The 12426-nt window shown below is 39.4% G+C and overlaps 1 protein-coding gene across 1 annotated transcript; it reads right to left on the bottom strand.

Moving 5' to 3' along the window:
* Nucleotides 1-1400: 1400 nt before the first annotated feature.
* Nucleotides 1401-2354, bottom strand: LOC129687553 (olfactory receptor 8B3-like). Its single transcript, XM_055622015.1, has one exon. The coding sequence runs from the start codon at nt 2343-2345 to the stop codon at nt 1401-1403; it is 945 nt and encodes a 314-aa protein (XP_055477990.1). The 5' UTR covers nt 2346-2354.
* Between the last annotated feature and the right edge of the window lie 10072 nt (nt 2355-12426).

Genomic DNA, 12426 nt, shown 5'->3' with positions numbered 1-12426 from the left:
AGCCTAAATCCAACTTACCTGGATCTTACCAAACACACAAGTGATATGTACAAGTGTCTCCTACTTCAGGTCATCCAGGACTGTGCAAGCCACATTACAGGACATGCAGCCATTTCTCCCTCCACACTAATTAACAGCACAAAACTTTTTCAGTACAGCAAGAGAAACATGAAAAAAAAATAGAGGGATATCTTTGACAGCTCATGCTTTAACAAGAGATTAGTAACTGGAGTGTATAAAGAATGAAAACATATTAATATGGTTAAATGTGCAGAAGAACTTAATATTTATCAAAATGAGCACAAGAGCTTACACACACGCATGCACGCACATGCACTTCAACAGCTGTAACCATCAAAATAGGAATCCAAACTACAGTGATTTACCACATCATCTGACGGACAATGAGTGTAATCAAGAAAAATGAATAATAAGCAATAGCAAAGCTGTGATAAAATAACACATCTGCAATGCAGGAGGAAATGTGACACTGAAATCGGTACGAGATTACTCAATAAATAAAACAGTACTGCCACATTAATAGTTGTTTGATATATAAGGATTAGATTTAGAATACAACATAGTTAAAGATACACTTGGGATTATTAAAGCACAATACACAATATCAAATTCTAGAATTGACACAAGAAGCCATCAACTGAGTTTGAACTATAACTTATCATTTTAACTACTGGAGTTATCCTCACTCTCCTCCCCCAATAAAATTAGGTCCATGTTTTCAATCATTCTTCAACTGGCTGTTAGATTAAACTATTCAAGGATAAAAAATTCTACTAAAGTTTCATAAAGAGTGGAGATGACGTATAATCCCTAAAGCTGTATACTGCATATATATATTACACTTACATTCCTCATAAAATCCACTCATAAATAAATCCATATATATTTATGAAATAAACATAGTGCAAATGACTGACATAAAAAGATCAAATGCATATTACTTACACCTAGCCAGTTAATAAAAACACCTGGATCATAAAGCTCTGGCATTTCCAAAGGAAACAGTGATGCCCAAGACAGAGTAGAAGATAATCTGATTCACACTTCATTACAGTCACAAAGGAGAGGCGCCTTGCCACATGATGCATGGGCAACGCAGTGCTACTTTGTATAAACATTGGCAGGTCATTGGCTATTTTTAGGATCCATCCCATAATGACAATAAAAAAGGGGCTAATAACTTACTGTTATTCTTACCTAAATTGATGAAGGAAGTTTTCTCGAGAGCACAAAAAAACTTACACCAAAAACATCTGGAAGAACAAAAAAATATCCCAATATCCTACTAATGAGAATATGTTTAAAAACATAGATTTAAACGGGTGGTTTTGATTAAATCCACTGAAATACTCATTAGCATAGCTAATGAGTGATAAACATTAATTTTTTAATGAACACCTCCTTTTGCTAAATGTTCGTCTCAGGGCAACTTTAACATCTTTGTTTCTAAAGCTGTAGATTAATGGGTTCATCATGGGAACAACAATGGTGTAAAAGACAGAAGATATTTTTCCCTGATTCATAGACCCAGCTGAGGAAGGTTGAAGATACATAAATGCACATGATCCAAAGAATAAAGAAACAGCAAGAATGTGGGAACTGCAGGTACTAAAGGCTTTAGACATTCCTGCAATGGATCTCATTTGAAGAATGTTAGAGAGGATGAAGCCATAAGAGGTAAAGATAATGACACTGGGCACAACAATGTCTTTCCCACCTACAATAAGAATCTCTATTTCGTTGGCATAGGTGCTGGTGCAGGAGAGTTGCAGCAAAGGAAAAAGATCACAGAAATAGTGATTTATGGTGTTCCTGTCACAGAAGGTCAGTCTCAGGATACATCCAGTGTGGATCATGGCACCAGAAAATCCCATTATGTATGAACCAAGCATAAGATAGGAACACACCTTGGGAGACATAGCAACATTATACAAGAGTGGGTTACATATAGCTACATAACGATCATAGGCCATTGATGTCAGAACACAACACTCACAAATGGCAAAAAAACAAAAGAAATACAGCTGGGTCATACATTCCATGTAGGAGATAATGTTCTTCCTTACTAAGAAGCTCATCAGCATTTTAGGTGTAATCACAGATGAATAACAGAGGTCAATGAAGGACAAGTTTAAAAGAAAAAAGTACATGGGGGAGTGAAGGTGAGAATTCAGAGGAATTGCAATGATCAAAGCCAAATTCCCCAGTGCTGTTGTTGTATATATTAGCAGAAAGAGTAAAAACAGGGGTAACTGGAGATCAGGATCATTTGTTAACCCCAGGAGAATGAATTCAGTCACCAAAGAACCATTTCCCAGGCCCATTCTTCTTTAAGATAATCTGTGAACATAGAAAGTAATTGTACCATCATAAGATCACAGGAATTTGCTACCATTCCTTCTCTTACAACTGTGTAGTGAATGATATATCTGAACTCACAGAAACTGTTATTCATACTATTATGATGCACAGTGATATTGCCCTGTATTAGTGGTAAATGAAGCCGTTCACTAACGTACAAAGAGATAACATTGCTGTCACTTGCTAGCATGATTGCTTAAGTATCTAAGTAGCAGGACGCAGGACAAGTAGGAAGTTCTCATCTCTCATCTTATCATTTTGCCATTGCTTCATTGCTGGTCTAATACGTGGAGAACCTGTGGCAATCTGTTGGCTGACCTCATCCGGATACATCAGGACTAACAACATTGTTTCAAATATAAATTTTACTTTAGATGTAGCCAGAGTCTAGGAATGGTTGGAATCCTGTGCTTGCTACAGGAAAACATATAAATCTATAAGAATTTGAGAGATGACCTTCAAAATGAAACTTATGGACTGTGACATTGTATGACTTGTGTCTCCTGAAATTCTCAACATTTATACTATCTTTTCAAGGATATTCTTTTGTAAATTTCAGAGATTTTTAGAATTGCATAATATCAAATGGAAAGACACCCCTCAGATTCTTGGACTTCAGTGTGAAGCCACTTCAGAAGTATAATGACCAAGACATTAAATAAACACACTTTGTCATCTCTCTAATATGGGCAATATAAACACCTACAATCATGAACAGAGAGTAGAGTATTCATTATGGGGGTCTGTGGTTGAATATGAAGCACTGAAGGCTAAATTGCAAAATCATTCAAATGAGAAACAGTCTGGAGAGCTAATGTTCAACAAGTTAAAACAATCAAGAATGGTTCATGCTTCAATCATCTACCAAAAAAAAAAAAGAAAGAAAAAACCTTTTAAAATTATCTTACCACTACCTGTGTTTACATTCAAAACTCAAAAAAACAAACCTATACAGGGAAAAGACATATATGAATAATCTACATTTTGGATAATTTTACAATTAACAAATGGTTCAAAACAGCTTTTATAATTTACATTTATTGGAGGTGACTGCAAGTTTCAGGGCAGGCAGTGATCTGAGAAGAAGTGAGAATTAAAACTCAGTTTAGATCGACTTCATCAACCTGATTCTGACTTAGGGAGTCTCATGTCCGGTGGTTTCTTGACAGCATATTTAAAACATGGCACAGTTGGGGGGAAAGTTTCCAGGCAACAATCATTCCCACTCCAGGTGCACAATAAAGCTCAAGGTGCAACTTCTTAGGAAGAGTCTGGGATAAGCATTCTGGGAGATCTGGGTGAGGTCTGCCTCTACAGCAAAAAGTGGGTGGTGTCTGCCCTTACAGATATCAAAAAAATCATGATGTTATTTAAAAAAAAACTCCAACTCATCCTCTGAGGGAATAAACAAAAACAAAAACAAACAAACAAACAAGCAAAAAAAGGCATTTTATTTCCTCTATTGAAGTGAGGGGCCTGCATGTTTAACATGCCTGGTTTACCTAGCGATCTGAGAGCAAAAAGACATTTGGCCAGCCAGCTATTTATCATTTATAGATGTTGGAGCTATGTCAATGAAATGTTTTAAAAAATGGTAACACCAGCATAAAGGAATTTCAAACTACCTCATCATGAGAGAAAATGTTTTACTTCATTCCTTTAACCCTGCTATATTATAGAAGCACATGAGTTTCTGAAGGTTTTGAACCTTTGATTTTAAGAAGACATAACATAGAATTAATTTTTCATGTTCCCTGGGAACTTGATTAATTTGTCATAAGTATTCATCATACACTAAATTTTTTGAAGTGTGTCTTCTTTTGAGCTCGCTTACCAGCAGATAAGGCACCAGAAGTCCTGTGTAGCTCCCTTGCATGATATACTTGGCTATGAACTAGATAGAAGCTTTCTCAGTGTCTTCTCAGGGCACACACACAAATATTAAAAAGACGTGAGGTGATGGTGTTTGCGTGCTAACCCACAGTGGGTCTTTTGTTCCTTAGAGACTTGGCATTTAAGAGAGGCATGCTCTTCCCCGTAGGGACAGTACTTCTGTGCTTGAGCCAATGTTGAAACCCATCTCCTAAGAACCTTCATATCTTAAGGGAAATCTCTTGTGCGGTTTCCTTTTCTCTTTGTTCTTCCATACTTAATGGAAACGTCCCACAGAATCTATTCCCGGTGTTTCTTATTACCATTCCTTTTTTTTTTTTTTTTTTTTTGCATGAGATGTAGTAAAATATCTAAATATCTAAAATGTTCATCCTGAGGGTTCTCCCAAATCAGTTTGCAAGAGCAACTTATTGTTGCTGTGTTTTGCTTTCCACGCTCAATATCAAGCTCAGGAAGTCATCAATGACAAGTACGAGCTCTCTCATTGAGCAACATCCCTAGATCCAAAAAGACACATTAAATATGTTACATCATTGCTACATCATTTTAATATTTACTATAGTTACTTGAAATTTCTGTTTTAGTTATCAGTTCAGTTCTTACATGTAGCACCCTATTAATGAGTTCAGAAATATTTATTCATGTTGTAGAAAAAGGATGTAAGTCAGAGATTTACTGATACAAGCTATTTAGCTAATTTGTACATTTTTGTAAAATAGGAATTAGAAAAATGTCTGTTTTTTAAAATTTTTATTATTAATTTATTTTTTGATTAATTACAATTTATTCACTTTGTATCCCATCGGTAGCCCCCTCCCTCATGCCCATCCCATGCTCTTCTCTCATGACCCACCCCAAGTCCACTGATAGGGGAGGTCCTCCTCTCCTTCCTTCTGATCTTAGTCTATCAGATCACATTGGGAGTGGCTGCATTGTCATCTTCTGTGGCCTGGTAAGGCTGCTCCCCCATCAGGGGGAAGTGATCAAAGAGCAGGCCAATCAGATTGTGTCGGAGACTGTCCCTCTTCCCATTACTGTGTAACCCACTTAGACACTAAACTGCCATGATTACATCTGCACAGGGGTTCTAGATTATCTCCATGCCTGGTACTTGGTTGGAGTATGGGTCTCTGGGAAGACCCCTATGTTCAAATTTTCTGGTTCTGTTGCTCTCCTTGTGGGGTTCCTGTCCTCTCCATAACCTACTATTTCCCACTTCTTACATGAGATTCCATGCACTCTGCCCAAAAGTTGGCCTTAGAGTCTCAGCATCTGATAAACCCACACACTTATGGACACCTGATTTTTGACAAAGATGCCAAAACCATACAATGGAAAAAAGATAGCATCTTCAACAAATGATGCTTGTCTAACTGGATGTCTAAATGTAGAAAAATGAAAATAGATCCATACTTATCACCCTGCACAAAACTGAAGTCCAAGTGGATCAAAGACCTCAACATAAAATCAGACACATTAAATCGGCTAGAAAAAAAGTGGGGAAAACCCTAGAACTCATTGGCACAGGGGACAACTTCCTGAACAGAACACCAACAGCACAGGCTCTAAGAGCAACAATCAATAAATGGGACCTCATGAAACTGAAAAGCTTCTGTAAAGCAAAGGACACCTTCATCAAAACAAAATGACTGCCTACAGATTGGGAAAGAATCTTCACTAACCCTTTATCTGACAGAGGGCTAATATCCAGCATATATAAAGAACTAAAGAAGCTGAAAAGCAGCAAACCAAGTAATCCAGTTAAAAAATGGGGAACAGAGTTTTGAGGAACCAATATATTAGGCCTTTCTTACTTCTGGAATTTATAGAAAGAATTACTGTATGCCACTGATGGCATCTACTTTGTGGTCAAGCGTGGCTCTGACAGAGTATAACTGAATAAGATTGTGAAGAATGTGTTCAGTGAGATTGCTTTCAGGGCCTGGTGATCCTCAAGGCAAGATGAAGTACTTGCATATAAACTTATCACCTCAAAATAAATTTCTTCTATATATACAAATAAGAAACTTAATAAAGAAATTAGAAAAATATGCCATTCATACCAACTTCAGAAATGTAGGAATGTAGAAATAAATGTAAGTGAAGACTTGAGAACCCTACAACTGGGACTTTAAAAGTGTGGATAAAAAAAAAGGAAGAGAAGACTAATGATCATGGATTAGAAGAGTTAATATCACCATCATGGCTGCCAATAGGAATATGTAAATTCAACGTAACTATTGTAAAATAATAATATTCTTCACAAAAATAGAAAAGTCCTAAAATTAGTGCTGAAACATAAAAGATTCTAAATACACAAAGAAAAGAGAACAATGATTGTGGAACGAGAGAATCCATTGTGAGTGCACACTACAGCTCCACATTAGCAAAACCAGAATGGTACTGCACAGAGGCAAACACTTAGACTAGGGAAATAATATAAGTGACTTAGATCTAGGCACATGATTATTGACAATAGTGTCAAAGCACACTGCAGAGAACATGGCCTCTTCAGCAAAAACAGGAAAACTTTATATTTATATGAAAGAGTGCAACTAGATGCCTTTCTGTCTCTTTATTTAAAAAAAAAATTAATATGGATCCAAACCTTAATTTAATTACCAAAACTTTGATATTTCTAGAGGAACAGGTAGAGTAACACTGCACATGTTGGGATAAGGACTCTGAGAACTTGTCTCTAAGAACTTGACAACCGGTAGCAAAGATAGAGAGAGCAAAAGGACTGAATGAAATTAAATGAAACAATAAACAAAGTGAAGAGGCAGGGTGCAGAATGAGAGAAATCTCTGTCAACTATATTTCTGACAGGGGGCTGATATGTATGGGATGCAAAAATGCAAAACTTTAAATGCCAAAATACAGAATTATTCAGTTAATAAATGAATTAAGCACTCAGTTTTCAATAATATAGTACAGATAGTGTGTTTGTGTGCGTGTAAAACTATTCAGCATCCTTAGCTACTGCAGAAACACAAATCAAAAGTGCATTGAGACTCCATCTTATCTCAGTCAGTATATCTATTGATAAGAAAACAAGCAGCAGCAAATGCTGCAGCAGATGAGAGAAAAGTGAAATGCTTATCTGCCACCTCTGAATATGCAAGTTAGTGCAGCCATGATGGGATTTGCTAGGAAAGTTCATAAAACATAGCTGTCAAATGTTACAGCTACATGACTCTGCCATGTAGATTTCACACCCTTGGTTGTCCTAACCCCCCCTCAAAAAAAGAACAAAAACAGGGTAATGTAAAAGATGGGGAGGGTTTATGGCACGGTCAAATGGGGCATTCTCAAGGGGTAAGAGTGGACATTCACCAAAATGACCATTGTAAAGGAGAGCATTTAGAGATGAGAGTGTAAAATAGTCATAGAGACTGCTGTACTGGTTTCTGTTTTAGGCAGACTGCATTTCTCCAAAACCTTCTAAAGCAGAGTCATTCTCCCAACCAGGGGATTAACAAGGTCCCTTGGATTAAATTTTAAGTGATAGAACAGTGATATACTCCCCATTCTCTATAAGAACATTTCTTTTTTTAACAACAAATCTTGTACATTTTATTTGTAATTTAATAAAACAATCTTTGTTACTATGCTGATAATTGCCTATAAATCTAATTTGAAATAATACTGATATCAACACAAGGATCATAATGAATAGATTGATATAAATTGTCAGTGAAACTATAAGACTCTGATTGAATTATTGCATAACATAATAACCATTATCAGAAAAAGACATTGCTTTTTTTTCTTTGTTTATTTTTATTTTATTTTAATTTTTTCTCTTTTTTTTAAAAAGTTTTAAGTAATTTAATACATTCACTTGTATCCCAGCTGTAGCCCTTGAGGAGTTAAATTAGCCAGATTATAACTCCATTTTGAAATAAAGATTTTGACTGGGAACTGAACTCAGGTACCAGGAAATATCACAGAATGTACACCTGGCAGAAAACAAAGTTAACTCTCCTAGCAACAGCCTCCAAGAAATATAACAGAATAAATGCTTCATAGAAAATAGAGACAAACTCCCTGGCAATAATCAATGGGAATTGGTTGAGAATCGGATGGGAAAATTTTCCCCAATGTTTGATATGGTTTAGAAAATAGCCATTGTGATTATGTGCCTTAGCCATTGTGATTGTGTGCCTCAGGAAAGGTCACCCTGCCCTGCTAAACTTCACCCAATTCTGTAACGCCAAGGCTTGTGCCCCCCTGCTTGCTGCCATGGAAACCCCCTGCTCACAGACTTTCCCTTTAAAAATCCTGTTCACTCAGAACTCAGGGTCCCACTTCTCTACTGCTGCGCCAGTGAGATTTGGGTCCCGAGTTCGATCGCTCTCGCAATAAAACTCTCTTGCAATTGCATCGAGTCATCTCCTGGTGGTCTCTGAGGGTCCCGTGAACCTGGCATAACATCTGGGGGCTTGTCCGGGATGCCTCAGGACCTCTAGGACTCCTGACCTGGAGAGCTTAGTCCCGAGGGTAAGTGTAATGTCTTCTATGTTGTCTGTCTGCTTTAAATGTTTGTTTGCCTTTATTCTTTGTTTCTTATCCTGAAAAGCCTCAAGGTGCTTAAGGGAGCAGCCAGATTAGGTATGACAGACGTGTCGAGGCCTAGGCTGTGAGGGCTTCAAAAGATGTTTTGTTGTCCTGGAATTTCTGCCTCCTCGGGACCCCTGGGATAGGGGGACTGGAGTGAGGATCTGTTTCCTGGAACTTCTGTGGCAGAGAAGTCCAGGTTTTTTCTGTTTCTGCCTCCTTGGAACTCTTGGGATAGGGGGACTGGAGTGAGGATCAGTTTTCTGTTACTTCTGTGGCAGAGAAGTCCAGGTTTTCAGTGTTACTTAGTTTCTGTGTGTGATTAATTGTTTTTTATTTATTTTCCTTGGTGTTGTGCCCGGAGTTACTGTTTAATTTTTGTGACTAATTGTGGTTTTGCGTCTACTTGAGAGTGCTTGATTTTACTTTTGTTTAAAACTGCGGCTGTTTTCGTTTCTATGATTTCAGTTTTGTCCCGTGATGTTAGCCTGGGTATAGGCTGTAAATTGTTGCCTTTGGTTTTGTTTTTGCCTGAGATGGCCGGTTCTTTTTGTGCTTGAGCGATTTACTATTTGTTGAAATTGTTCTCCTTACTTCTTCTGCATTCTCTTGAATTCTCTTGACGAATAGACTGACTGACGATATGGGACAGACTACTTCCAAACCCCTTGACTTGATTCTGACTCATTTTGGAGAGGTTAAAGCTAGAGCTCACAGTCTTTCAGTTGATGTGAGAAAAGGAAAAATGATGACTTTTTGCAGCTCAGAATGGCCCACCTTCAATGTGGGCTGCCACCAGAAGGAACGTTCCACCTTTCCATCGTCTTAGCAGTGGAAGATAGAGTTTTTCAGAAAGCATGAGGGCACCCAGATCAGGTGCCATATATTGTAGTTTGGAAGAACCTGGTGACTCATCCACCTCCATGGATTAAGCCCTTTCTGATTCCCACTAACAATTCTCCTTCCATAGAATCTCCGGAAACAGAGGTCACTGCTCTGATGACTGAGACCAAGGAAAAAGACCCCAAATGTGCCCCTTCAACTCCCTCTGCTCCCCTTCACCCTATTTTGCAGGATGGAACTCCAGAGGAAGCCATTTTTCCACCCCCTCCATATAGACCTCCTCCCACCCCTCAACTGGCTCCTTCAGTGCCGGACACTTTACCGCCATCTGGCCCGGCCTGGTCCAGTGGACCCAGAGCCACTGGACAGCCTCTCCCTCTGGAGTGACAGAGGCAGATTCCATGGTCCTTCCCCTACGGGCCACAGGACCACCAGATGATAATGGCAATCAACCTCACCATTATTGGCCTTTTGCCACATCAGATCTTTATAACTGGAGAACTCAGAATGCCAAGTTCTCTGACAACCCTAGAGATTTGATTGATCTCCTTGAAACTGTTCTTTTCACCCATCAGCCCACCTGGGATGATTGCCAGCAGCTTTTACAGGTTTTGTTTACCACAGAGGAGCCGGGACGTATTATTTCAGAGGCGCGAAAAAATGTCTCAGATGCTACAGGAATTCCAACTACAAATCAAGCCTGTATTGATGATTACTTTCCCTACAGGAGGCCCAACTGAGATTACAACCCTGCTGAAGGTAGGGAGCATCTCCTAGTCTACCATCAGGCTCTGTTGGCAGGTCTCAAAGCGGCTGCAAGACGGCCCACTAATTTGGCCAAGGTATATGATGTCAGGCAGAAAATGGATGAGAGCCCAGCTGCCTTCCTGGAGAGAATTAGTGAAGCCTTTTGCAGATATACACATGTAGATCCAGAAAAGCTTGAACATACAGGTATGGTTGCTTTGGTTTTCATTAACTAGTCCGCTCAGAAATAAAAAAAAAAAAATTGCAGAAACAGGAAAGAATAGAACAGATGACGTTGCAAGATTTGGTTCAGATAGCTGAGAGAGTGTATGTATGATAACAGGGACAGCTCTGAGGAAAAGCAGTTAAAAACAGGAAAGGCTTTAAACCACGATCTGGCACAAGTCCTATTGGTCAACAATGTTTCCGACCCCAGAGAAAGGAGGCACCAACTTCAGTGGATAGCTCAAGACAAAGGACCCAAGGGACGAAGCAGACCACCAGTGGGTAAGAACCAATGTGCATACTGCAAGGAGGAAGGACATTGGGCTAAAAACTGCCCTCATAAGGGACCCAGGTCCCAGATTAAGGTCCTGGCCTTAGGGGAAAACTGAGGGGGATGGGGTTCGGATCCCCTCCCCGAACCTAGGGTAACTCTGAGAGTGGAGGGGAAACCTTTGGACTTTTTAGTAGATACTGGAGATCACCATTCAGTGCTCCTGAAATCTGAAGGACCAGTCTCATCAAAAAGGTCTTGGGTCCAAGGGGCCACCGGTATGAAACAATATTCATGGACTACCCAAAGAATGGTGGACCTAGGAAAGAGCTGGGTAACCCATTCATTCATGGTAATTCCAGAATTTCCTTATCCCCTGTTGGGGAGGGATCTGCTTACCAAAATGAAAGCTCAAATTCATTTCAAATCAGAAGGGCCTCAGCTATTCGATGAAAAAGGCAACCCAATTCAGGTGTTGACTCTAAATTTAGCCTCGGAGGCGGAATATAGTTTGTTTGAAGAGCCAATTACCCCCTCAAGTGACTTGCAGACATGTCTGGCACGATATCCCCAAGCCTGGGCAGAAACTGGAGGAATGGGATTGGCAAAACACTGACCCCCAGTGTTTGTTGAACTTAAGCCTGGGGCAGATCCCATTCGAATACGTCAATATCCCATGCCCCAAGAGGCTCGAAAGGGGATAACTCCTCAATTCGAAAACTACTGGCTGAGGGGGCTTTAAGGCCATGCCAGTCAGCCTGGAATACTCCCTTACTATCAGTAAAAAAAGCCTCATACAAATGACTATCACCCTGTCCAGGATTTGAGGGAAGTCAACAAGCGGATAATGGATATACATCCAACAAGCTTAATCCATATACTCTTCTCAGTTCTTTGTCACCTGAGCAGACTTGGTATATGGTATTAGATTTAAAAGATGCTTTCTTCAGCTTATTATTAGCCCCCAAGAGCCAAAAGTATTTTGCCTTTGAATGGAATGACCCCAAGAGTGGAATAAATGGACAATTAACATGGACTCGTTTGCCACAAGGATTTTAAAAACTCTCACCATCTTTGACGAAGCCCTCCATGAAGATCTGGGCGAGTACTGAAAAGAAAATCCAGATATTACTTTAATTCAATATGTTGATGATCTCTTAGTAACAGCAGGGTCAGAGCAAGCTTGTCTGGAAGGCACACAGAGACTTTTGCAGACCTTGGGGGACTTGGGCTATCGAGCATCAGCTAGAAAGGCACAACTTTGTAAGACTGAAGTGACATATTTGGGCTATATTCTAAAAAACGGACAGAGGTGGCTATCAGATGCTAGAAAGAAAACAGTCCTCAGTATTTCTCCACCTACAAGTCCTCGTCAGATGAGAGAATTCTTGGGGTCAGCTGGCTTTTGCAGACTACTGGGTTTGCGGAAATAGCTAGACACCTTTATGAAGCCACCAAAGGAACCAAGGTTTTTGAATGGACTGCAGAACAGCAACAGGCATTTG

Source organism: Psammomys obesus, unplaced genomic scaffold (genome assembly GCF_907164565.1).
Source record: "Psammomys obesus unplaced genomic scaffold, mPsaObe1.curated_primary_1811, whole genome shotgun sequence".
In the NCBI taxonomy this organism is placed as follows: Eukaryota; Metazoa; Chordata; class Mammalia; order Rodentia; family Muridae; genus Psammomys; species Psammomys obesus.
Note: the sequence above shows the minus strand (reverse complement) of the source record. Positions and strands in the feature narration are given on the sequence as shown.